The 22,674-nt window shown below is 45.1% G+C and overlaps 1 protein-coding gene and 1 non-coding gene across 7 annotated transcripts; both read left to right on the top strand.

Moving 5' to 3' along the window:
- Positions 1–9,197, top strand: DNAJB5 (DnaJ heat shock protein family (Hsp40) member B5). 6 transcript variants are annotated; one of them, XM_047831223.1, is made up of 5 exons: positions 1,427–1,555; positions 2,103–2,357; positions 4,904–5,148; positions 7,997–8,598; positions 8,737–9,197. In XM_047831223.1, exons 3-5 carry the CDS (start codon positions 4,938–4,940, stop codon positions 8,968–8,970), a joined length of 1,047 nt encoding a protein of 348 aa, XP_047687179.1. In that variant the 5' UTR covers positions 1,427–1,555; positions 2,103–2,357; positions 4,904–4,937; the 3' UTR covers positions 8,971–9,197. The 6 variants fall into 6 exon arrangements, with proteins under 6 accessions (XP_047687176.1, XP_047687180.1, XP_047687179.1 ...); XM_047831219.1 differs by lacking the exon at positions 2,103–2,357 and adding an exon at positions 2,417–2,558 and having other exon boundaries at positions 1,438–1,555; XM_047831220.1 differs by lacking the exons at positions 1,427–1,555; positions 2,103–2,357 and adding an exon at positions 1–89.
- Positions 9,198–21,945: 12,748 nt separating this feature from the next.
- LOC125151091 (U6 spliceosomal RNA) lies at positions 21,946–22,051 on the top strand. The gene has a single exon (XR_007146639.1). It is a non-coding gene; the product is annotated as a U6 spliceosomal RNA (small nuclear RNA).
- Positions 22,052–22,674: the final 623 nt, after the last annotated feature.

Here is a 22,674-nt window from a genome sequence, read left to right as displayed (position 1 = left end):
GTTCTCCAAGCCTCAGTTTCCAGCTCTATCCAGATTGTGTGAACTCATGGGTATCCGAACTGTTTCTGGGAAATGGCAAAGAAAGAGAGGTGAGAGCTTCTGCCCTGGCCCTTCTTTTGTCCTCAAACCCCCCAAGAACTCCTTTCCCCTCTTCACCCCCGGATTACCCCCTCCCCACCCCCGCTCCCTGTAGCACAGATGGGCCTGGGAGACAGTGACGTGGGCGCTAGGCACCGTGTCTGCTCAAGCGTCGGCTTCCGCTGGCTACCGCCTCCGCAGCCCTGCCTGCTCTGAACAGCGGGGACACTAGGGCTGAGATTTAATGGGGGGAAGGAGGGGGTTGGTATTGAGGTGGGAGATTCTGAGTGTGTTAAGGAAATCATGTGGAGCTGAGATGAAGGGTTAAGGGGGGAGCCAGGATTGGGGAGATCATGGGAGTCGTAACAGATTAAGGCTACGATAAAACAGAAGATCATGGGGGGAAACAGGAGATATACCCAGCCAAGAAGAGGGGAAAGAAAGGGTGGGCTACAATTTGGGAACTCAAGAGGGAAGTGAGATGAAAGATTATAGAGAGAATGTTCCTGAGGATTGTGGGGGTTGCTGGGGAGGGGCTGCTCATAAGGTAGGTGGTATTAGGGGATTATACAGAGGATGAAAAGGGGACTCACAACGGGAATCGGGAATCGTGGAGGCGCTAAAATTGGGAAGAACTACCAGGTTACCAAGGAGAGAGGGGAAGCATGCTTAAATTCTGCATGCCTACTGGGGTCTGTTTTGTTAGGTCACCTCAGGTCAGTGCCGGGTCAAGGTAAGGTAAAGCTAAATCAGGTCTGGTCGAGGTCAGTTTACAGTTCTGATGGAAGACAGGTAAGAAGGGGTGACCTTTTGACCCTGGTGGAGGGACTACACCTTCCAAAGTACACTATTCGCTCCCCGACCCTCCTAAATGAAGAAAGGAAAGAATGCCGAGAGTCACCGCCAACTGGTAAGCAGTTTTCCTTTAAGGCTGCCTTTGACATTACACAGGTTCCAGAAGGTTCTCCCGGGATTTGAGCGGTGGCCAGTACGTCCCACCTTCTCAAACCCGAGATTGGACTAATATAGTTGCCCCCAGTCTCGGGTCTGAGCCCCACAGACCAACCAATAAAATCAAAGGGCGCGTGGAGTTGCCGCCCTCTGTCCCTTTCACCAATGACACGACGAGCTAGCGAAGAGGTGTGGTTGACTGATCCCACAGCGCACCAATCAGACCGACACCAATCACTGCCTGGAATGTGTGCGCGTGTGGCCGGGTGACAGGGGCGGAGAATGGGCGGCTATCACCAAGGCACTCGCTGAAGGCTGTCCAATTACAAGGGAAGCTGAGTTGAGTGATGGGCAGACCGCGCAATGGGAGGCGCGGAGGCGGAGCCGTGGGGGCGGGTTCCCCGGCCCGCTGTCTGCGGCCGGCGGGCAGGCGACTCCTGTCCAGAGTGGAGGCGGCGGAGCCGGAGCCAGGGGAGGGGGCAGCGGCTGTCTGACGGACCGCGGTGGCGCCCGCAGCTCCTCACTGGTGAGGGCACCGAGCCAGGACTCAGGGGTCCCGGGAGCGGGGGCATCGCGAAACCAGTGGTCCTGGGGGGGGGGGGGGCGGTGAGGGAGATTGGGGGGGAGCTGGGACACTGAAGGCCCATCGTTTCTTCTGCCGTGGTGGTGCGGGGACTGGGGTCTGCAAAGTGCTCGATGTCTGCGACCCTCTAACAGCGGGCAGCCAGAGCCTGAGCTGGGGGGAGGGTCGGGCCGGGTCGGATTGGGTTCCGTGGGCGGAGGCGTTTCTGGGCCAGCCCAGCCTGTCAGCGCCGGTGACATCACCGACCACCCTCCCCCGCCCGAGCCCCCTCCCCTCCCTTCCTCTCCGCTCCTCTCGGTTCCTCGCCGCGCCTTTTGTCCCGGCCGAGCTTTGCTCTGCCCCGCCCCTCCCCGCCTATCTGCGAGGGAGGAGACTCCGGGTCAGTGACTTCATTGAGTAGGTTCTTGGGGATTGGGGTCGGATCCTCCCCGGAGAGAGAGGCGAGAGGAACTCACTGCCTCTCAGCCCCTCACAACCACACCTGGCACAGGTACACACGCTGCCACTCACAAGAGCACGCTTCCACTGCCAGCCTTACCGTCACACTGCCGTACAGCCATTCAGACATTGCTGCACCTGAGAGCAGGTGGCCGCCGGACCCTATTCCTTCATTCTCCACACCTGGGGATCAGGTCTAGCTCCTGCTGCACCGGACAGGCCTTGCTGGGCTAGTGCCTCTGAGAACCCGAGGAGGTGGCTTCCAGAGCTGCAGCTTTCCAAGCAGGCTCCGGTGGAGCGATCAGAGGTGAGGGGCTGGGCTGGGCATGTTTAAGCGCACAGTGCTCTCCTGCCCATCCCCAGCAGCACCCCCACTACAGGCCCGAGGAGCTTTCCGGAGCTTCCCACACTTCTGGGGAGAAGACTTCTTAGCCAGCTTGATGTTTAAAATTCAGCTGGAGCCCTTAAAACTTCGAGCGTGGACGCTGAATGGGTTTGTAAAGTTCCGGTAAGTCCCTCTGGAGAAGGGCACTCATATCCCTACCACATCAAATTCTCCACATCTCATCCCCCTTCATTGCCCACCATCATCCTCACCCCATCTGCATTACATGTAAGACCCTCCTACCTCACCCTTACATTTGAATGAATGGTACCCCTTATCATTCATCTCCTATACCAAACCCTTCAGGCATCCATCCATTTTCCACAAATATCTCTTCCAATATTTCAACTCTCTTCATCTCTCTCTTTCAACCCATTGGTAACCCATTTTCCACCTCAGCCATTTCTATTTGTCATCCCTTGTCCCCTTCCACCAATACTTCATTTTCTGTATCAACCATCTCCCCTCCCTATACACTCCTTCTTGCTATTTCTCATTTTTCATTCCTGCCTCAACATTAACATCCTCTTCATTCTTCTCCATCAAAGGCAGTGCCATGCCATGGGGCTCCTTTGTCATTCCAACACGTGGCTTGTGGGTACGGGGAGGGAGGGATAGAGGGAGGAAAGGAGAAGGAAAAAGGCAGTCCCCAAAAGAGCTTGCCCTGTGTCTGTGGAGGCAAGAGAATTATAGGTCCAGAACGGTTATCAGGTGAGTGCCAGGAAGGAAGTTGGCCTCATGAAGAGGTAATACAGGGACAGCAAGAGGAGGGTGAGAGCATTGGCAAGCTGCTCCACTTGCCCTCTGCCTAGAAGCTGCTATGGTTTTCTGGGGGCATCCTCTTGGTGTACTAGGGTTCCTTCCCAGTCCTAGGGTGGGCAGAGAAGGCATGGGCTGAGGCAGAGATGGCAGACCACCCCCAGTTCCCTCTCAGACGGCTTTTACCGTTGCTTCCGAAAATGGCTGCCCACCCCCAGATGCTCTTCTCTCACTCTTCCTACCCCAGCTTCCCCCACCAGGCGTGACATGCTGGTAGGGGGAGAAGGGGGAGTACCCGCCTTTATGGAGCCTTCTCTTCGTCACAGTGAGGTGACTCCCAGAGCCATGAGTCAACTCAGCCACCTGCAACAGGCCCTGTGGGGGCAGGAGCTAGGGCCATTGTCCCTGCCTTCCTGGGGCCTTAAGTACAGCCCTCACTCCTGCCAGGAAGCCCTGTATACCTCACTGAAGCTGTGAGAGGCAGAAAAGCAGACTTCAGCTGTGGTTGCCAGCTCAGGACATTGCTAGAAAGACTCTGGTTTTCTGGGCTTGGTAGGGGTTGGCCAAGCCTCTGAAGGGCTAGAGAATGGCTTCTGGCCATCTCCCCAAATAGCCTAACTACAGGAAAGTCCCCTTCCCTTCATATCCACCACAGAGACAGTGGTGAAGGGAGATTAGAGTGAAAGAATTAGAGCCCTGTGTTTCTCCCTAAAAAAAAAAAAAAAAAAAAAAAAGCCCTGGTGTCTGGCTTAGAAGGGACTATCAGAGGAGTGTGGACCTGGCCCTGGGTCAGATCCTGAACCACAGGGCAGGTGAGGAGGGACTGGTAGGGAAGGTATTAAGGAAATGGTGATTAGTGCCTAAGTGTTCTAACAACTAAGGTTTAAAAAGGCCCTACCCCCAGGATGGTTTTGTTCACTAACACTAGTGCTTAGGTGGCACAGACATGTCTTCATACACATTTTGTGTGCAGACACTGGGAAATGAGTAAAGGGAACTGTTGCCCTTGTTGGAGGAAGGACAGTGTCATCCCCCCCTGCTAATAAGAGAGCTAGAAATGGCAGTTTCCAAAGGCTGTGAGTCATTCTCTCATCTGTCACACGTGAGGCTTAGCATAGTCTGGAAAGCAAGGACAGGGAGGCCTGGGGTCTTCAATAGCAGAGAGGACTCCAGGCACCTACACCCTGACTCAGCCTAGCTGGCCAGGACAACTGGCTAAAGACCTAGGACTGTCCCTAGTCGTGGGCCACTGCCCCAGCTGCCCTTAGCCTGGGCACCATGCCTGAGACATGGCGTAAAAGACCACGATGCTCAGGTGACCTCACCCAGTACACTGATCTTCGCCAGCTTCTGTGTGTGGGCCTGTCAGTCCATGGTGCCACCTCACACGGCAGGGCCTCTCAGGGGTCCTCAGTCTAGCCCAAGGACCTGGGCTTTAGCTGAGCCCCTAATAGGCCACAGCCCCCAGCTTCCTGCTGGGAAAATCTAGGAGCTGAGGAAAGAATCACAGAATCCTAGAATGTCAGAGCTGAAAGAGACCATCTAGTCCAAACCTTTCATTTTACTGATGGGGAGACAGGGGCCTACAGAACAGGCATGACCTGCTGAAAGTCACACAGTGAGTCACTTAGGGATTGCAGGATCGTCAGGAGCAGGGCTGGGTCAAAAGGGAATAGGAGCTTCAAGGACTGGCCCTGGGTTTCTTTCAGAAACAAGGAGACAAGTGCCGGTCCAGTGGCTGTGATGGGAAAGGATTATTACAAGATTCTTGGGATCCCATCGGGAGCCAACGAGGATGAGATCAAGAAAGCCTACCGGAAGATGGCCTTGAAGTACCACCCAGACAAGAACAAAGAACCCAATGCTGAGGAGAAGTTTAAGGAGATTGCAGAGGCCTACGACGTGCTGAGTGACCCTAAGAAACGAGGCCTGTATGACCAGTATGGGGAGGAAGGTAAGAGAGCAGTGCTCCAGGCTGACGCTGGCCCCCTGTCCTTGTGTGGGATGCTGTGTGACCCAGTTCTTGTAGCAGGGAACTGGAGGCTGAGGAGGGGTGATGGAGGCAAGTGTTCTCCGCACTGACACCCAGAAGAGAGACCACCACTCCCCAGCCTTGGCTTACATAGTTCTCCCTGCCTCTCTCTGCCCCTCTCCCTCCTCAAATTCAGGCCCTAGGGACGTCTGAAGTCCGAACCAGAGGCTTTCCCCCTCCCTTTTTTCCCTCCCAGCCTTATTAGTCCTGCCTGAAGTCCCTGCTGCTTCATTGGCTGCTAGGGAAGGTTAGGGAAAAGGCGTGTGTGCCTTGGCTCTCTGAGGAGAGAGCATTTACATTCATCAGCATAAAAGTTTGGCCCTTAAGCAGCCCGGGAATTAACCACTGGAGCTCTGATATAGAGAGATGATTCTCTCCTTCCCTGCCACGTCAGGCCAGCAGGACAGAGAGGGAGCTTTGCCTCCCTGAGGAAGTGGCAGGGATCCAAGGAAGGAAGGGGAACTGCTGCTGGCATCTTGCCCCCTCCCTGACGTAGCTGGTGGCCAGGCACAGGGTGGCAGGAAAGGCCCAAATAAAGCCTCTGAGAGGGTGGCCCCTCCCAGTACATCCCACAGGCATGATGTAGCTGCTAATTCTGGGCCTGCCCCTCAGGGCCGCCTGCCACCCGCCAGCCACAGGCACCTGTCAGGCTATATTAAGAGACATTGTCACAGCTGAGGACTCTCCTTCCTAAGAGGAACTGCCCTTCCTGCCCAACAGCATCTACCTTTCTTCCACATTCTCCTCCTCCCTCTCCCCACTCTAGCCACAAAATTAGATAGTCTGATGATATGTGCGTACCTGCTACAGAGTAGATAGGTGCTCAAAAGAATGTTCTTTTCCTCTCCTCCTTGCTTTGTATCCCATGCCCCTATCCTCTGCACACCCCAGTCCTCCCAAACCCCTCTTCTTATTCTCCATGCACTAATTCCTTCAGGTCTTCCCTGCTCACCTACTAGACTTGCCAACTCCCAGATTCACAGGCATCTGCTAGAATCTTTGGTATTCTCTCAGCTAAGAAATTTGTCTCTCTGGGATGGCGGGGTGGGAACAGTAGGGCTGGGAAGAGGGAAGCAGTGCAGATACCATGCCCCCATGTGACCTGTCTAGGAATTGCACTCTTTTCTCCACTTGGCCTCACCTTTGTTAGCTGGAGAGCTACCCAGAAACTTCATCCCTCCTGCATGACCAAGCCCAAGTGAAGGACAAAGTTCAGCCTCTAAACCCAGACACTGGGTCCTAATGTCAATCTACATCCCAGGAGGTCTCCTAAGAATACAGCACAACCTTAAGGAGAAACCCAGGGCCTGGGGAAGGACAAGCGGCCTTGAAAATGTGGGTTATATTTCTGTCTGCCCTGCCCCTTCCCCAACAGCCAGCCAGAAGACTTGTGCACACAGACTTTGTGCACAACCCTGGCTAGGGAAAAGTTGCTCCCAGCATGAAAAAGGGGGTGGTGGTGACACAACAGGAGTCCCTACAGAGAAATTACCCCCTCCTGTTGTTATCAGTCCAGTATCCCTCTCTCACTGAGCTCTGCCAGGCTTCTTAAACTCACCTGGTAATCAGACCCTCAAGAAAAGAAAAGAACAGACCCTGAGTCTTAGAGGAGGGATAAAGAGGCAGCTGCCACAAGTCTCTGAACTGCCTGCCACTTGGCCTTTCTAATGAAACCCAAATCTGTTCTTGCAGTCCCAGGAAATAAGCAGCTAATTTAATTTAGGCTTAGACTTCCACAGCCAATTGAAATTCTAGATAAAAAGCCTCAAAGAAAAGGGCCCCTTCCCCTAGCCTGGGCCCCACCCCAGAGTCTATATATTCTAGAGAATTTCTCAGTGTTAACCGCTTCCCTCTAACTCCTCCCCACACCCCCTAACACCACCACTACCATCTCCCCATGAAGGTTGCCTCCCACAATCTGAGCTCCTTAGACAGGACCTGGCTCCAGAGAGAGCAGCTACGGCCATTACCTGCAGTGGGCCTGCTCGTTCATGCATTTTGGTTGCTTTGACATTAGGTATGGGGTATAGGACTTGGTGTTAAGTCCAAGAAGCTCTGTTCCCATTGTGTTCTATGTCTGTCTGGTGTGTGAATGGCACCCCTGGAGTTGTACAATAGTGTGAGCTCTGAGTGTGGAAACAAAGCTCTTAAAAAACTTTAATGAAATAGCTCCTCATCTCCAAGCTAATGAGCTTTCCTGCTTTTTGGGTCCCTCTTGATTTCCCATTTGGATAGGAGTCAGAAAAAAAAAAAAGGGAACTATGGGTAGAAGCAGAATGAAAGCAGGCTTTCTCCTGGACTGTATCCCCACCTTATTTGGGACAGGTCACTTACTGGCTTCCTGTGTAGTCAAATCCTATCTGATTTTCCCTTGCTCTGTGTGTCTTTAGAGATAAAGATTTGGGAGTCAAGTATGACTGTAGTGTGATCCCAAGCCGGCCACTCGAGGCTTTGTGAGACATCTTTGGGTCATAGATACATGGAAGAGACTACAGGACTACAAGTCCTGTTCTCCAAGTCTTCTACTTAGCTTTTCTATCTGTTGTAACTCAGCCTCTTGAACCTCATGATGTGCTTTATTATTAAATATATAATTACGAATAAAAATTAATCTTGTCAGAGGTTTTCTTACTCTATCAGGCTAGTCCTCTCTGTGGAAGAGAGGTGGCTTCTTTCTCTAGGCCCATGAACTGGGGGCTAGAGGGCAGGGGGTGGAGATTGGAGTGGGGCCGGGACCAGCCACACTATCCCTAACTTCTCCTCCCTCCAGGCCTGAAGACCGGCGGTGGTTCATCAGGTGGCTCCAGTGGCTCCTTTCACTACACCTTTCACGGGGACCCCCACGCCACCTTTGCCTCCTTCTTTGGTGGCTCCAACCCCTTCGATATCTTCTTTGCCAGCAGCCGTTCCACTAGACCCTTCAGTGGCTTTGACCCAGATGACATGGATGTGGATGAAGATGAGGATCCATTTGGCGCCTTTGGCCGCTTTGGCTTCAATGGGCTGAGTAGGGGCCCAAGGCGGGCCCCCGAACCACTATACCCTCGGCGCAAGGTGCAGGACCCACCTGTGGTACATGAGCTGCGGGTGTCCCTGGAGGAGATCTACCACGGCTCCACCAAGCGCATGAAGATCACAAGGCGGCGCCTCAACCCTGATGGGCGAACTGTGCGTACTGAGGACAAGATCCTGCACATTGTCATCAAGCGTGGCTGGAAGGAAGGCACCAAGATCACCTTCCCCAAAGAAGGTGATGCCACACCTGACAACATCCCTGCTGACATCGTCTTTGTGCTCAAAGACAAGCCCCACGCACACTTCCGTCGAGATGGCACCAATGTGCTCTACAGTGCCCTGATCAGCCTCAAGGAGGTAGGGCCTGGGTCAGGTTGTGTGTGTATGTGTTGGGGGCAGGGGAGAATAATGGGGACATTCTTTCCTCACTTCAATCTTTTCCTCCCTTCCCACTCAACCCCCCATTTTCCTCACTCTCTACCTCATTTTCCCCAGGCGCTGTGTGGCTGCACTGTGAACATTCCCACTATTGATGGCCGGGTGATCCCATTACCCTGCAATGACGTCATCAAGCCAGGCACCGTGAAGAGACTCCGTGGGGAGGGCCTTCCTTTCCCCAAGGTGCCCACCCAGCGAGGAGACCTCATTGTCGAGTTCAAAGTTCGCTTCCCAGACAGATTAACACCACAGACACGACAGATCCTTAAGCAGCACCTACCCTGTTCCTAGGCTCTGCCCCAGCCAGCCCAGAGTCTACCACAGCAATACCCCCTACACTCACCCACCCAATGTGCACCCAGCTTGATGTCCACTGGACACTGGCAACTTTTTCTAAAATGCAAAAAAAAAAAAAAAAAAAAAGCCACTGGATTTCAGGAAAATGTTCCTGTCCCTGACCCCTTTCAGAGCTGGGCTGCCTTGGGGAAGTGGGTGGGAGGTGGGGAGAGCTAGCCCAGGCCAGGGGTCAATTTTCATGTCACTAGTTTCGAATCCAGTTCCCACTCCAGTGGCTGGAGAGTGACCTGAGTGCTACTTGAAGATACAGAGATTCCTTGTCCATGCCTGTAAATAGCATGTCCTCTTACCCCTCTCAGCTTTGCTAATACCTCTCCTCTCCCTTCTCTCCAGCTTCCTCCCAGTGGCAGAGGAAGAAGATAGAAAGGACACTGCTTTCCCACCCCAGCCCCACCCCTAGGTCCACAGTGTCTAAGGTTAATGCACACATATTCACACACACGAAGCACTCACCTAGAGCTATCTGTGCCTCTCCAGAGTTAAGAAGGGAAGGTCCGTAACCCATGAACCGGGCCACTGAGCACGAGACACTTTTCATTAGGGCCAGGAAGGTGAATGGGGGCTTGGCAGCCTCCCTGAGAGCCCCCCACACTACCCAGATCTCCCTGCTGCTCTCAGGAGTGTGCAGGGGTGGAGGGAGGGGAAGAGGGCCTGCTGTATTAAGGCTAAGAGGTAGGGGGCAGGGTCCATCCCCCAGCCTTCATCAGGAAGGGAAAGGGCTTTGGGGTCAGATGACAGCTATTCCCCACCAAGAGATTCAGGGTCACAGGTTTCTCCCCACACCTCTGAACTCAGGGCCTAGCCACCCTCAAACTTCCAAATCCCATTTTTGTGATACGTGAAGCTACTTATTTCTTACCCTTCATGGAGGCTGTGTGGGGAATTTCTAGCCCTTTAATGCCTGTGTGACCCCACCCCACTCCCACAATTGTATAAAGGTCAAGTAGTGAAGGAACTAGGGGAAGACTGCTTCAGCCAGGTCCTGGGGTGGGGTCTTTAGGTTTTCTCACTTTGACAAGCCCCTGAATGTTTTTATAGTAGTTTTTTTGTATTTTTTTGTAATGACAGTATTATGGAAAAAAAAATAAAGTATTTTAAAAATAAGGCATCTGAGCAGGAGCAATGAACCTGGGATGGGGGCAGGTGTGAAGTGCCACTCAACTTCCCTCCAGGGCCCTGGTCACCTCTGAGAAATCCAGGTGGTTCTTCAATATAAGGTGGAGCTGACTCCTTCCTCTAAGCCTAGGCTCATGGGATTTCTACGTTTTTTTAATATTTATTTTTGAGAGAGAAAATGTGAGAAGGGGAGGGGAGGAGAGAGAGGGAGACACAGAATCTGAAGCAGAGTCCAGGCTCAGAACCTGATGTGGGGCTTGAACTCATGAATGGTGAGATCATGACCTGAGCTGGAGCTGGACACTTAACCAACTGAACCACCCAGGCTCCCCAAGGCTCGTGAGATTTCTAAAACATATACCCCAAACACAACAGAGACAGAAGATACCACTCAGCTATTAGCAGAAACAAGTCTATTTAGAATGAATAAATATCCTTTGTTGGATATTTGAAGGATATGCTAGCATGAGAACTAATAATTTTCTCTACATAGACTGGAATTTTCTTTTGAGAAAAATTGTCCTCCTGGGAGGCAATGGAGGGAAGACTTTCTGGCTAACTAGAAGAGATACATCCCCAAAGACAGAGCCTGGGGCAGTGGAAAGAGTGGCTTGAGGTACGTGGCATCTTTGGCCCACGCTGACAGGGCCTGGCTGGGGATGCAGGCTTCCTGAAAGGCAGGAGCACTGTTGCTGATCCTTAAATCTTACAACTTTCTGGGGATATCTGTCCTTGTCTCTGAAATATCTATCCCTGCTGAGACAACTCTGATACTCAGGGCCTGCATGATGCATTTGTTACTTTCCTTGGACTGGGTAAGGAGGAGCCCTATAGTCACAGAAATGCCCATCTGTAGGCTATGCCTGGGCCTAGACTTTCTACTGGTGCTGACTTTCCTCCATACCTGAGCCCCAGATCCTTCTCTAAGATCAAGCCCACAAGAACCATGCCGTCCTGAGCTTCAGTGTCCTCAGTGCCATGAAGGCATCTCTGCCTTCACCTGGGCCTGGGCTCCATACAGAGGCTAACACCAACTACGCTTCAAGAGGGAACTTCTGCCCTTGATTTTCTCCTGGGACAACACCAGTGAGAGAAAAAAGCTCCTCATCATTTTACCGAAAGTACTTTGATGAGGAGCCTATTCCTTCCAGTGAAGAAATCAAGGGTTCTTGCTCACAAGAGTGTCTGCTAATTTACTGGCCCCGGGTGGGAGATCCCCAATCCTGCATCTGGTACTCCTTGCTTTCTTGTTTTGGGTCCCATAGGTTGTCTTTCTCTTCACTTGGGGCTAAATTATTATCCTGGCCCTTTCCTCGGGCCTCAAGTTTTGGGATCCAGGTGTTCTCAGCCAGACTGCTTCCTTCCTCTGGCCTCAGTGTGTTCATAGAAGACCTGGGAAGCTGTCATATCTCCACTGAGCCCTCTCTGGGATGGGCCTATGAGTCCTTAGAAGCCAGGCTATGTGAGGCCAGGGTCATTTCAATGAGAAATCCCTGAAGCTGGCTCTGCAACTCTACTTGCAGTTGCACCTTTCCCTTCTTGGAGGCTGCATGAGGTATTTGTGGTACTTTAATGCCTGTATAATCCTCTACTCACACACACACACACAGACACAGACACCTATATGAAAGTCAAGGTAGTAAAGAAAGTAGGGGAAAAATTAGTCAGCCAGGTCCTGGGGAGGTGGGTCTTTACTGGGTCTTCTCACTTTGAGAAGCTTCTGAATCCTTTTAAAGTAGTGTGTGGGGTGTGTGTGTGTAATTTTGTAATGACAGTACTGTGACCTTACTTTGCTCATTTGTATGACAACAATATATTCTTTAAGGTTTGGCTATCCTGAATTTTGAGCAACCAGTACTCTTGGTGGTAGGGGCCATTCCTTGGTCACTGGAGCTCTTTGACCACTCAGACATTTAGCTTCTGGGCATCTCCCAGCTCATTGACTCTCAGAACATCTTCAGATTGTGACTTAGCAGCTGGCATCTTATTGGACTTCACTATCTTCCTGGACTATCTGGCCCTTGAAGGAATCCCTAAATTAGTATCCAATATCCTTTCCCTAAAATAGAAACTCCAACAAGATGCTCTCTTTAGCGATGATCCCTTCCAGACATTCTTCTCTCTGTTCTCTACCTCTGGGGCACTGCTCCTCCATGGCTGGAGTCTGTTGGTGTACAACTCCGCTCGGATCCCTTGGGTCATGTCCTGCCATCATTTGGAAGTGACTCAGGACTGCCTCTCTTGTTCCCCATACAGTTACATTGTGCCACGATTTGTCCATGATGATGGGCAAAAGTTTGTCTGCTCTTCTTCTTGGACTGGGGTCCTGTGTGAACCATGACCAACATCTCAGGGCCCTCTGGTTTCCTTGCTCTCAGCTGAGGGGGCAGGAAAAGGACTATCCAAGGTAGAAACTGAATTTTTTGTGATCAGCCTGTCCTCTGACCTGCACAATGGCTTCTTTCAAATTGCTATGCAACCTTGACTTAACTATCCCCAAAACACGGGTGGCTGAGAGAGAAAAGCGGATCAGAGAAGAAACCATAATTGGGTCTTTATTAACTTAACAGTTATATGGATTCAAGGACCTGGTGAGGTAAGCACACCCAAAACTATAAAACCTGGGCTCCCTAGTGCTTATCTAATGCCTAGATCAAGGAAGGGAAGCTTTCAAGAGGTATTCAGGCAGTGTTCCTGATTCATTGAGGGTACTAAATTTCCAGTTCCCAAGTGACTTTAAAGACTTCCCAGGAGGGGGCAATGTATAATTGGCAGCAAGCTATGAGCAATACATACCTAGACACACAACGAAACCACTGTGATAGACCTGCCCCAGCTTTCTGTCCAAGTAAACTAAGGCATTTTCCAGTTGTTTCCAATCTAGGTTCTCTTTTGAACACATTGATAAGTCATTTTCTGACCATTTCTCTGAATGACTCATTAAGTCACTCTTTATCTCCTCTGCAGAATCAGCTCCCAAAGCCTTTATGGGGTAGCTTTCTGAATTCCTTGATAGGTAACAATTGGGGCCTTTCTTCAAACTATGCCTCAGACTCTTCCCTTGATCATTCCATAACTGGAACTTTACTGGGCCCCTCCCATAAAAACTTCCTGGGTGTCACAATCCAATCTTTCTTAGATCCTTGCTGCTTTGGCTCATAAACACAGAGGGCTGTGAAAGCCTTATATTGTTCCTTAGCTGAGATTTGTCCATTGGTTCCCACAAGACTGCATCAATACCAGAGACTCTTGGATCTTGCAAGCCAAGACCCACCAGTACACCCATGGGGCTCTTTCAAAGGTGGTGCTTTAGCTGGTTCCAAGTATTATTACTTACAGGACATTCTCTAGGAAGAATGGAAACTGGCACATAGGACTGGGAGGCCAGACTGTAGTGAAGAAGGTTAAAACTCACACATTTTCAAACTACTTCTGTAACAGGTATTCTATTTCAGTTGGGGTGAGATATTGTCCCTCATACTGGGTCCTAGGAAAGGATACTCCAGATACCCTAATCTGGGGTGGAGAAGAAGGTAGTAGGAGTGGGAATAAGGATTAAAGTTTGGCCTGAGGTAGGGCTGGTAATGAAGCAGGATTCAGGACTGGGAAGCAGTAGGGAATATTTTGCCTGAATTTGAACTGAGGGGCAGAGGAATGGGCATTAGAAACTATACTGCATAAAACAAAGGGAGACTCCAGTGGGGAACAACCACCAGAGACTAGGACAGTAGCCACAAGGGACTAACTGTGCAGAGAGGAGAAAGCCTAAGATAGCTGCCTCCATTTATGCTGCAATGATTCCCCACCAGATTTGAGAATGTGGGAGCTGCTGAAGACTGTGCAGTTGCTCTTGTTTATCTTCAGTGATCCACAATAGTTGGTAGCCTACGGTGTCCTGCATCTCAGCAAGTGACTCAAAAATAATCTCAGAATAATATAAACATATATCCCCTTAGCAAAAACTAGGAGACTCATTGGTTCCAGTGATTTAATGAAACCCCTGTCCAATCATTGACTGACCACTAAGTTAACCAAGCAGAGACTTGAGTGATCACACATAAAACAAAAAGGGGCACTCAGTCGGTTGAGCATCTGACTTCAGATAAGGTCATGATCTCACAGCTCATGAGTTCAAGCCATGTGTCGGGCTCTGTGCTGACAGCTCAGAACCTGGAACCTGCTTCGGATTCTTTCTCTGCCCCACCTCCATTGCATGTGCACATACTTGTCTCTCTCTCTCTCTAAGGAAAAAAAAAAAGTAACCCTGAGGAAGCCCAGACATCAAACTTACTAGACAAACACTAAATCAGCTGTTTAAAATAAGTTCAAAGAAAACTATGTCTTAAAAAAATGAATGGAAAGTATGAAAACAATGCCTCACCAAATAGATATTGTCAAGAAAGAGATAGAAATTACTTTTAAAAATATAACCAAATAGAAATTCTGGAGTTTAAAAGTACAATAACTGAAATGAAAATTTCAATAAAAGTTCAAGAGCAGATCTGAGAAGGTGGAAGAAAAACTAATGAATTTAAAGATAAATTGATTGGGATTATGCAATGTGAGGAGCAGGAAAAAAAAAAAAGAATAAAAATGAAAAGAGCCTAGGAGACCTGTGGGACACCATCAAGAATAACAATATACAAATAATAGGAATCACAAAAAGAGGTGGGGCATGGGCGGAGGCAGAAATAATATCTGGAGAAACAATGGCCTGAAATCACCCACTTTGACTGAAAGACTAGACTACATATCCAAGAAGCTCAACAAATTCCAAACAGGATGAACACAAAGAGATCCACACTTACACACATCATAATCAAACTGTCAAAAGACAAAACAAAAAGAGAATCTTGAAAGAGGCAAGAGAAAAGTGACTCATCATGCACAAGGAATCCTCAATAAGGTTTAACAGCTGATTTCTCATCAAAAGCCATGAAGGCCAGAAGGAATTTGTTGACATACTCAAGTTCTGGAAGAAAAATTCCATATTCACCTAAACTATCCAACAAAAACAAAGGAGAAATCAAGACCAGATAAACAAAAACTGAGAATCCATTGCTAGAAAATCTTACCTACAAAAAATAGTAATGGGAGTCTTTCAGGCTAAAATAAAGGAAACTAGACAGTAACTCAAATCCACATAAAGAAATAAAAAGCACTGGTAAAAGTAACAACAAAGGAAAATATGAAAGATACTATAAATGCATATTTATAACTCTTTTCTTCTTTGGATTTAAAAGATGCCTGCATAAAGCAATAATAATAAATCTGTGTTGATGAATGAGAGCACAAAGGAGGGAAAAGAAAATGAAACTAGGAGCAAAGCTTATAGAAGCAAACTATGTAGGAGCAAACTAGATTGTCATAAATTAAGATTTATTAAGATAAAGATAAGAAAATAAGATGAAAGATAAGATTTATTAGGATAAATTAATAAATATAAATTATGATAATTTTTACACCCAGGGCAACCACTAAGAAAATAATTCAAAAATATAGTAAAAGAAACAACAAGGTCATTAAAATGGCATACCAGAAGTATCAATTTAACAAAAAAAGGAAGCAGTAATGGAGTAACTGAGAAACAAAAAACCATAAGAAATATGAAATGCTAACAGCAAAATTGTAGACATAAATCCTAGTACCACTAATTATATTAAGTATGAGTGTATTAAACTCTCCAATTAAAAGGCAAACACTGGAAACATAGATTAAAAATACATGACCCAACTGTATATGCTATCTACAAGAGGCAAAGTTTTGCATTTAAAAACACAAGCTAAGGGATGTCTGGAGGACTCACTCAGTTTAGCATCCAACTCCTGATTTTGGCTGAGGTCATGATCTTAGGGTAGTGGGATTAAGCCCCAAATCAGACTCTGCACTGAGTGTGGAGCTTGCTTGGGATTCTACCTCTCTCCTTATGCCCTTCTCCCCCTGCTCATGCCCTCTCTCTCTCCCTCTCTCTTTCTCACTAAAAAAAAAAAAAAAAAAAAGTAAACATATTGAAAAAGATATATTGTGCAGACCATAACCAAAAGAAAGCTATGAGGCAATATTAATATCAGAAAAAATAGACTTTGAAAGAAAATTTTTTACAAGAGACAAAAAAGGGGTATTTTATAATGATAAAAAATTAATCCATTAAGAAGATAAAACAATTATAAATTTTTTAATGTTTGGGGCGCCTGGGTGGCGCAGTCCGTTAAGCGTCCGACTTCAGCCAGGTCACAATCTTGTGGTCCGTGAGTTCGAGCCCCGCGTCAGGCTCTGGGCTGATGGCTCAGAGCCTGGAGCCTGTTTCCGATTCTGTGTCTCCCTCTCTCTCTGCCCCTCCCCCGTTCATGCTCTGTCTCTCTCTGTCCCAAAAATAAATAAACGTTGAAAAAAAAATTAAAAAAAAATTTTTTTTTTAATGTTTATTTATTATTGAGAGACAGAGAGAGACAGAGCATGAGCATGGGAGGGGCAGAGAGGAGGAGACACAGAATCCAAAGCAGGCTCCACGCTCCAGGGCTCCAACCCACAAATTGGGAGATCATGACCTGAGCAGAAGGTGGACGCTTAACCAACTGAGTCACCCAGGCACCCTGAAGATAAAACAATTATAAATACATATGCATCTAACAAAGAACTTCCAAAACATAAAGCAAAAAATGACATAACTGAAGAGAGAAATAGACAATTCATAAAAAAATAATTGGAAATTTCAATACTCCACTTTTTTTCAATACTCCACTTTCAACAATGTGTAAAAACAACCATGCCAAAGATTAACAAGGAAATAGAAGACTTAAAAAATAGTATAAATCACCTAGACCTAAGAGACATCTATAGAGCATTCTATCCAATGATAGCAAAATACACATTCTTTTCAAGTATGCATGAAACATTCTCCAAGTTAGACCATAGGCTAAGCCTTAAAACAAGAATTGATAAGCTTAAAAGGAATGAAATCATACCAAGTATTTTCTGTGATCACAATAAAATGAAAGAAATCACTATGAGAAGGGAATCTGGGAAAATTATAAATAGATAGAAATTAAACAACACCCATTGAAATAACCAATGTATTGAAGAAAAAAATCACAAGGTAAATTAGAAAATACTTAGATGCAAATAAAAAAATATCAAAACTTATGGGATGGAATGAAAGCAGTGCTCGGAGGTAAATTTATATCTGTAAATACATTTTTAAAAATTTTCAAATCAACAACCTAACTTTATATCTTAGAACTAAGCTAGATAAAGAAGAGGAGGAGGGCACCTGGGTGGCTCAGTCAGTGAAGTGTCTGACTCTTGATTTCAGCTCAGGTCATGATCTCACAGTTTATGAGTTCAAGCCCCACATCAGGCTCTGCACTGACAAAGCAGAGCTTGCTTGGGATTCTCCCTCTCTCTCTCCCTCTCTCTCTGCCTCTCTCTGTCTCTCTGTCTCTCAAAATAAATAAATAAACTTTAAAAAAAAAAAACAAGTGGAGGGCCACCTGGGTGGCTAAGTTGACCATCTGACTCTTGATTTCCATTCAGGTCATGATCTCACGGCTCATGGGATGGAGCCCCAAGTTGATCTGCATTATTAACACAGGGTCTGCTTGGGGTTCTCTCTCTCCCTCTCTCTCAGCCCCTCCCCAGCTCACATATATGCTTGCTCTCTCTCTCTCTCTCTCAAAATAAGTAAATAAATAAACTTAAAAAAAAGAAGAAGAGGAAAGAAACCCCAAGCAAGCAGAAGGAAGAAAATAATAAAGAATAGATCACAAATAAATAAAATAGAGTATAAAAAAATCAATGAAATCAAAAGTTGGTTGTTTGAAAAGATGAAAAAAAACCCAAATCTTTAGTAAGATTGACTAAGAAAAAAACAGAGAAGACTCAAATTACTAAAGTCAGAAGTGAATGTGGGGACAGTAGTATCAACCTCAGAGCAATAAAAAGTATTATAATAGAATACGATGAACAACTGTATACCAACCAATTAGATAACCCAGAAGAAAGGGACAAATTCCTTGAAACATATTATGATAGTTAATTTCATGTGCCAGTGTTACTAAGCCACGGGGTGCCCAGATATTTGGTCAAACATTATTCTGGGAGGTGTTTTGTGTTTTTTTTGAGGATTTTTTGGGGATGAGATTAACATTTTATCAGTAGACTAAGTAAAATAGATTTCCCTCCCTAATGTGGGTGAGCCTCATCCAATCAGTTGAAGGCCTGAATAGAATTATAAGGCTGACCTTGCCCAGAGTGAGAGAGAGCTTTCTGCCTAACAGCCTTTGAACTGGCTTTTTTCCCAGCCTTCAGACTTGAAGTGAAACATCAGCTATTCCTGGGTCTCAAATCTGCCAGCCTTGGGACTGAAACTACATCATCGGCATTCCTGGTTCTTTGGACTTAAATTGGAACTAAAAAAAATCAGGTCTCCTGGGTCTCTAGCTTGCCAACTCACTCTGTACATCTTGGCATTTGCCAACCTCCATAATTGTGTGAGCCAATTTCTTATAATAAATCATATATATGTATGTGTGTGTGTGTGTGTATATATGTGTGTGTGTGTGTGTATTTGTGTGTATGTGTGTACATATTTTTTGTTTTGTTTTATATGTATATTTATCCTATTGGTTGTTTTTTCTGGAGAACCCTAATACACAGACGTTACCTAAACTGTCTAAAAAACAAAAACCAGAAATCTCAACAAACATATAACAAGAAATTGAATCAGTAATCAAAAACTTCCAAAAAAGAAGACATAGAGATGGTCAACAGACACATTAAAAGATGCTCAACATCACTAAATCATGAGAGAACTGCAAATAAAACCACAATGGAATATCACTTAACACCTGTCAGAATGGCTGAAATTAAAAACACAAGAAAAAACAAGTGTTGGTAAAGATGTGGAGAAAAAGAAACCCTGGTGCAGCCATGGCAGAAAACAATATGGATGTTCCTCAAAAAACTGAAACCAGAAATATCGTATGACCCAATAATTCCACTACTGGGTATTTTTTTAAACGTTTATCTTTTAGAGAGAAAAAGTGTGAGCAGGGGAGGGGCAGAGAGACAGGGGGACAGAGGGTCCAAAGAGGGCTCTGTGCTGACAGAAGAGAGCTCCTTGCAGGGCTCAAACTCATGAACTGTGAGATAGTGACCTGAGCCTAAGTCAGACGCTTAACCAACTGAGTCACCCAGTATGTATGTATGTATGTATGTATGTATGTATAAATGTAGATGTGTATATATATTATATATATGTGTATATATTATATATATATATATATATATATATATATATATATATATATATATAATGGAATATTACTCAGCCAAAGAACATATGCAACAACCTGGATGGACCTAAAAGGTATAATTCTAAGTGAAATAAATCAGTCAGAGAAAGACAAATGCCATATGATTTCACTTATATGTGAAATTTAAAAAACAAAACAAATGAAGAAACAAAGAAAAAAGGGAGATAAACAAAAAAACAGGCTCTTAAATATAGACAACAAACTGGTGGTTGCCAGTGGGGAAGTGGGGGGGGGGGGTGTGAAATAGGTGATGGAGATTAAGAATACACTTACTTGATGAGCACTGAGAAATATATAGAATTGTTGAATCATTATATTGTACACCTGAAACTAATATAACACCGTATGTTAATTATACTGCAATAAATAAATAAATAAATAAATAAAATCGACAAACAAACAAAAACCTTCCAACAAAGAAAAGTCCTGGACTTGATGGCTTCACCAGTAAATTCTACTAACCATTTTTTTTCTACCAAACATTTAAAGAAATATTAATACCAACCCTTCTCAAACTCTTCCTCAAAACTGAAAAGGAATACTTTCTAACTCATTCTATGAAGTCAAAATTACCCTGATACTAAAGCCAGATAAAGAAAAATTAGATAAGAAATAACAAAATTAGAGATTCTAAGTATATTTATTCTAAATAAATTTAAATAATAAAATTAGGGGCTCCTGGGTGGCTCTGTTGGTTAAATGTCTGACTCGATTTTGGCCCAGGTCATGATCTCATGATTCATGAGTTCAAGCCCCAAATCAGGCTCTGGGCTGACAGCATGGAGCCTGCTTGAGATTCTCTCTCTCTCTCTGCCCCTCCTCTGTTTGTGTGCACTCTCTCTCTCTCCCCCTCTCTCTCCCTCTCTCTCAAAATTAATAAATAAACTTTAAAAAATAAAAAAATAATAAAATTAGATTAGAAAACAAAATTATAGGCCAACATCCCTTATGAATATAGATGCAAAAATCCTCAAGAGAACAGTAGCAAATTGAATCAACTGCACATTAAAAGCGTTATTATTCCTCAAAACTAAGTGGGATTTGTTCCAGGAATGTAAGCGTAGTTCAACATAAGAAAAACAATCAATGTAATACTTCATATTAGTAGAATAAAAAGGAAAAACACATGATAATCTCAACTGATACAGAAAAAACTAACAAAATCCAACCTTTTCATGATAAAAACCCAGAAAACAAGGAATAGAGGGAAGTTTCCTCAACATGATAATGGGTACTTATGAAAAACCTACAGCTAGTGTCATACTCCACAGCAAAAGACTGAAAATATTCCCCTAAGATAGGGAACAAGACAAGGGTGCCCACTTTAACCACTGCTCTTCAACATTGTACTGGAAGTTCTAGCCAGAGTTATTAGATAATAAAAAGAAGCAGAAAGCATCCAAACTGGAGAGAAAAAAGGTGAAATTATCTCTATTCACAGACGACATGCACACAATCCTATATATATAGAAAATCCCAAAGAATTGACAAGAGAGCTAGTAGAGCTAATAAATGAATTCAACAAAGTTACAAGGTACAAGATCAACACACTAAATCATTTGTGTTTCTCTATGCACCACAAGCAAATAACCCAAAAAGGAAATTAAGAAAGAACTTCCATTTACAATAGCATATAAATACCAATACATAAGAATATATCTAACCAAGGAGCTGAAGAACTTGTAGGCTGAAAACTACAGAACATTGCTGTAAGAAATTAAAGAAGAGCTAAATAAATGGAAAGACACTGCATGTTCATGGACAGGAAGACCTAACATTGTCAAGAAGTCAACATTACCCAAAGTGATCTATATTCAACAAATCCCTATCAAAAGTCCAACAGCCTTTTTTGCAGAAATGTAAAAGCCATCCTAAAATCATATGGAATTTCAAGGAACCCTGAATAGCCAAACAATCTTGTAAAAGAAGAATAAAGTTGGAGGACTCACACTTCCTTGGCTTCAAAACTTACCACAAAACTGCAACAATTAAAACAGTATGGTACTAGCATAAGAACAGACACATAGAGCAATGGAATAAAACAAAGAGCCTAGAAATAAACCTTCACATATGGTAAATTGATCTTTTTATTCAAGTATAATTAACACACAGTGTTACATTAGTTTCAGGTGAATGTATGATATGATTCAACAATTGATTCAACAATTGTAGAATATGATTCAACAATTCTATACATTGCTCGGTCTTCATCAAGATTAAGTGTACTCTTAATCCTTTTCACCTATTTCACCCATCTTCCCACCCATCTCCCTTCTGGCAACCACTAGCTTGTTCTCTATATTTGAGAGTCTGATTTTTTGTCTCTTTTTTTCTTTGTTTATTTGTTTTGTTTCTGAAATTCCACATATGAATGAAATCATATGGTATTTGTCTTTCTCTGGCTTTTTTCACTTAGGATTATACCCTCTAGATCCATCCATGTTGTTGCAATGGTTAACTGATTTTTGAAAAGGGTTCCATGCTCACTTTGGCAGCACATATACTAAAACTGGAACAATACAGAGAAGACTAGCATGGCTCCTGAGCAAGGATGACATGCAAGTTTGTGAAGCTTCCATATTTCTGAATGTGAAAGGAAACTGTTCCTGAACTTGACTGTCTCTAGCAGAGCATTTTGTTTGGTGTATAAAACCCCAAGATGTGCTGGGTCCAAAGTGAACTTGAAAAGTGTAAAATGAAATAAACTGTGTAAAATAAAAATAATAAGAAAAGGGTTCCAAACCATTCAGTGGAGGCAATCTTTTCAACAAATGGTACTGAGAAATGGACCTTTATATCATACCATATACAAAAATTAACTCAAAATGGATCAAAGACCTAAATTTAAGAGTTAAAACTATAAAGCTCTGGGGAGAAAACAGTGGGGAAAAATTTCATGACATTGGATTTGGGAACAACTTCACAGATATGACGCCAAAAGCACAGGAAACAAAACAAAACAAACACAAATACACACACACACACACACACACACACACACATATGTATATATGTATACATATATGTATACACACATATATATGTATATATATGTGTATATATATGTGTGTATACATATATATATGTATATATTGGACTTCAGAAAAATTAAGAACTTCTATGCACTATCAAAAGACATTATCAAGAAAAATAAAAAGGTGACCCATAAAGTGGGAAAAAATATTTGCAAATTATGTATCTGATAAGA

This window comes from Prionailurus viverrinus, chromosome D4, assembly GCF_022837055.1.
Source record: "Prionailurus viverrinus isolate Anna chromosome D4, UM_Priviv_1.0, whole genome shotgun sequence".
Lineage (NCBI taxonomy): Eukaryota > Metazoa > Chordata > Mammalia > Carnivora > Felidae > Prionailurus > Prionailurus viverrinus.
Note: the sequence above shows the minus strand (reverse complement) of the source record. Positions and strands in the feature narration are given on the sequence as shown.

What these genes read in the sequence shown, in the direction of transcription:
- DNAJB5 (XM_047831218.1), top strand. Translation starts at nt 2,377, where the DNA reads ATGTTTAAGCGCACAGTGCTCTCCTGCCCATCCCCAGCAGCACCCCCA. An exon ending in TGACCAGTATGGGGAGGAAG is followed by an intron (nt 5,149 to 7,996) that starts GTAAGAGAGCAG and finishes TCCTCCCTCCAG; the next exon opens with GCCTGAAGACCGGCGGTGGT. An exon ending in CCCTGATCAGCCTCAAGGAG is followed by an intron (nt 8,599 to 8,736) that starts GTAGGGCCTGGG and finishes CATTTTCCCCAG; the next exon opens with GCGCTGTGTGGCTGCACTGT.